The sequence below is a fragment of the Mandrillus leucophaeus genome, unplaced genomic scaffold (genome assembly GCF_000951045.1).
Source record: "Mandrillus leucophaeus isolate KB7577 unplaced genomic scaffold, Mleu.le_1.0 Scaffold23, whole genome shotgun sequence".
Taxonomy (NCBI): Eukaryota; Metazoa; Chordata; class Mammalia; order Primates; family Cercopithecidae; genus Mandrillus; species Mandrillus leucophaeus.
In genome coordinates, this window is record NW_012102365.1 from 1,851,600 (window position 1) to 1,855,111 (window position 3,512).

The 3,512-nt window shown below is 44.7% G+C and overlaps 2 protein-coding genes across 2 annotated transcripts in view; both read left to right on the top strand.

Annotated features, from left to right (window-relative positions):
• LOC105540966 (WD and tetratricopeptide repeats protein 1-like) overlaps positions 1-3,487 on the top strand; it is a 47,753-nt gene extending 44,266 nt beyond the window's left edge. Inside the window, exons 8-9 of the mRNA XM_011981755.1 lie at positions 1,835-2,058; positions 3,451-3,487. Coding sequence (XP_011837145.1) covers positions 1,835-2,058; positions 3,451-3,487 — 261 coding nt within the window. The remainder of the gene's footprint in view (positions 1-1,834; positions 2,059-3,450) is intronic.
• The window catches only part of WDTC1 (WD and tetratricopeptide repeats 1), a 25,557-nt gene that overhangs the window by 7,611 nt on the left and 14,434 nt on the right, over positions 1-3,512 (top strand). The gene's annotated exons all lie outside the window — the stretch shown is intronic.

Here is a 3,512-nt window from a genome sequence, read left to right on the forward strand (position 1 = left end):
AGTGCTAGGATTACTGGTGTGAGCCACCACACCTGGCCTTATTTTGATTTTTACTTATTGGTTTACTTTTTTGTCTGTATCCTCACTGAATAGAAAAGTAAACTCTCTTAGAGCAACTCCATGTCTGTCTTGTTCTTGGTTGTGTCCCTAGAGCCCAGCACAGTGCCTGGCACACAGAGCTGCTTCATACATTTCTCTTGAACAGTTGGTCAGTGGCCATATACCTGGAAGGGGGCAAGCCAGCTGGAAATGGTAAAATGGACTGACCCCTTTTCCAGTGCCCTACATTGTTACACATTTGCCTCTACTTCCCTTCATTCTAAAATGGTGGTGTTGCCCTTCTTTAACTCCTTTCTTCAGATGTGACCTTAGAACTTCTTCCTTATCTCCCCAGCCTGCTTTAATCTGTCTCCCTTGAGTTCCTGTAGGACTTTGTGCCCTCTTTCCTTTTACAAATGAGGAATATCTAACTCATATATAAATTATAACATAGTCAAGAACAAGGCAATAAAGTCTGACAGACCTGGGGTCAAATCCTAGCTCTCTCACTCAGTATTTGACTGGGATAAGTCACTGCATCCCTGAACCTCAGAAGACAGAATGCACTTGGTCAGTGGCAGGTCCAGCTCTGTGTAGCACTTGTTGACCTTGGCTGACCAGATTTTGCCAGGGCCAGCTGGTAGAAGCTGAGCGTCTAGCACATCGGGTAGGATCCTAAGTGTTTAGGCATAGGCACAGTCAGAGAAGGTGTCCTAGCAGAAGGTGAACATAAGCTGGGCCTTCCAGAACAGACAGGATTTGGATGGGCAAGGAAAAGCAGAGTGTATTCCCCAGCTTGAGCAGAGTTTGCAAAGGCAGAAATAAACATGGCATGTGCAGGATAAAGAATTCTGTAGTTATAATTGACCCACATTTAGAAAACTGAGGAATAAGGTTGGACAGAGAAGTGAAATTGAGTCTTGAAAACCAGACTGAGGAGTTTGGTAAAAGTAAACTTGTGCTAAAAGTATTGAGGAATCTCTGCAATTTTTTGAGCAGGAGAGTGATGTAAAATAATATTTTAGGAAGAGCAACCTGGTGAAGATGGCTTAGAAAGACAAGGTGAACAGCAAAGAGGTGGTAACAGATGTCCAGGCAAGAGGGGTGAGCATATGGGTGATGTCCCCACTACCCACCACTCTCTGAGGATACCTGTGTATTGGCAGCAGAAAGTTTCCCCATCTGGAGCAGTGGGAGTTTGCTGCTGTTTGGTAGCCTTTTTGGCATTACCTTTACTGCATGGATGAGACTTCTAGGCTTGCCTTGGCCCATGGTATATCTAGATAGCTCTTAGATGATCTGCAGATTCTCTTTTCTGTCACCTCCATACCTTGTTTCATGAAAGAAACTAGATTAGGTAGGAGTGGAGCAGAGTGTTTAAGATGCCATCTTAGAAAGCTTCCCCAGCTCTGCACTTACTAGCAGTATCGTCTCAGTCAGGTTATTCAACATCTTTGAACCTCAGTATTCTAATGGTACCTAGGGATGACGTTAGGATTTAATTAAGGGGTAATACTGGACATAAAGCACATTTTCACTAAGTATTGGTAATCAGTAGTAGTATAATAGTAGCAATAATACTGACATCTGTAGAATATGTACAGTAGTGTCCACCTTAGGAGTTTTAGTGGAATAAAATAGAATGTGTGAGAAGCCTACTACAGGTACCTGGCACACGGTGGGCACTCAAGAAATAGGAATTGTTTTTGACATTCTTATTTAGAAACAGGTCCAAAGTCCCTCCCAATCCTCTTGCATAACAAGAACTTGTCTTTTCCTCTGCCTTCCACACAAGGACCCCAAGCCCCAATTCCCTAACTCTGTCCTCTCTCACAGCCAGTATGACCTTCGAGAGAACAGCAAACACTCGGAGGTGCTGATTGACCTGACAGAGTACTGTGGCCAGCTGGTGGAGGCCAAGTGCCTCACCGTCAACCCCCAGGACAACAACTGCCTGGCAGTTGGGGCCAGCGGGCCCTTCGTGAGGCTCTATGACATCCGCATGATCCATAACCACAGGTATGAATAGTTCAGCCTCCTGTCTCCTATGGGTAAGTCCCTGGAGAACCTGCTGCCCCTTTCCCTCACTGCCATTGCCATGCCCTCTTCTTCTATCACAGCTCACTGCAACCTCGACCTCCCAGGCTCAAGCGATCCTCCCACCTCAGCCTCTCTAGTAGCTGAGACTACAGTCACAACGCCACCCCACTTGGCTAATTTTTTAATTTTTTTATAGAGGTGGGGTCTTTCCATGTTGCCCAGGCTGGTCTCAAACTCGTGAGCTAAGGCAATCTTCCTACCTCGACCTCCCGAAGTGCTGGGACTACAAGTATGAGCCACTGTGCCTGACCCCTTCTTTTATTTATTTATTTATTTATTTATTTATTTATTTTTTTGAGACACAGTCTTGCTCTGTTACCCATGTTTGGAGCGCAGTGGCATAATCTCAGCTCACTGCAACCTCTGCCTCCCGGGTTCAAACTGTTGTCCTGCTTCAGCCTCCTGAGTAGCTGGGATTACAGGCACCTGCCACCATACCTGGATAATTTTTGTATTATTAGTAGAGACAGGGTTTCACCATGTTGGCCAGGCTAGTCTTCAACTCCTGACCTCAGGTGATCTGCCCGCGTCAGCCTCCCAAAGCGTTGGGATTACAGACGTCACCCACCACACCCAGCCTGGCCCCTTCTTCTTTATGAAATGGACTTTGTTCAATTTTGTGATTTTTTAAAAACTTAATCCTTGCTTATGTTGGAAAATATGAAAAGTATAAATTACCCATAATCTCTTATATAATTTCTTATATAAATTCCTTATAATTTCCTTATATTTATTTATTCTTATAATTTCTTATACGAATCTCTTATAGTGTCTTTCTGAAAGAAATCACTGTATATAATATTTCCTGCTTGTTCTTATAATACTCAGAACCCCCACAGCACTCCCAGACCTGAGTTGCCTCTCGAGCCTGTTGCCCAGGCTTTCCATGATTCTTGGGATGGATACAGGAATGTCTGGCCTGCTTATTTTCATTCATGGGCTTGGTGACCACTGCTTCCCCTCACGCACTGCATGGCTTGGAGCGGTTCTTGAACTTTAGCTTGCTTGTTTGTAAAATGGGAAAGATAAGGTGGTCATGAAGACCCAGACAGCTTATAAGACCTACTTGGTAAAGCACTGTAACGTATGTGTCTGTAATTGTCTAGTTGGTGGGCCTTTGGGGTTGCTTAGGTAAGGAAGAAAAATACCTCATGTATCTCTCAGATACAAATGTGAATTTTCTTTTAGTGAGTGTGGTCTGGTCTAGCCAGGGGCAGTGCTGTGACTTTAACCTATATGATTTTCCTTCCTACCAGAAAGAGCATGAAGCAGAGCCCTTCAGCGGGTGTGCACACCTTCTGTGACCGGCAGAAACCGCTTCCGGATGGTGCAGCACAATATTACGTAGCAGGTAGTGCTCAGCACAGCTCTGG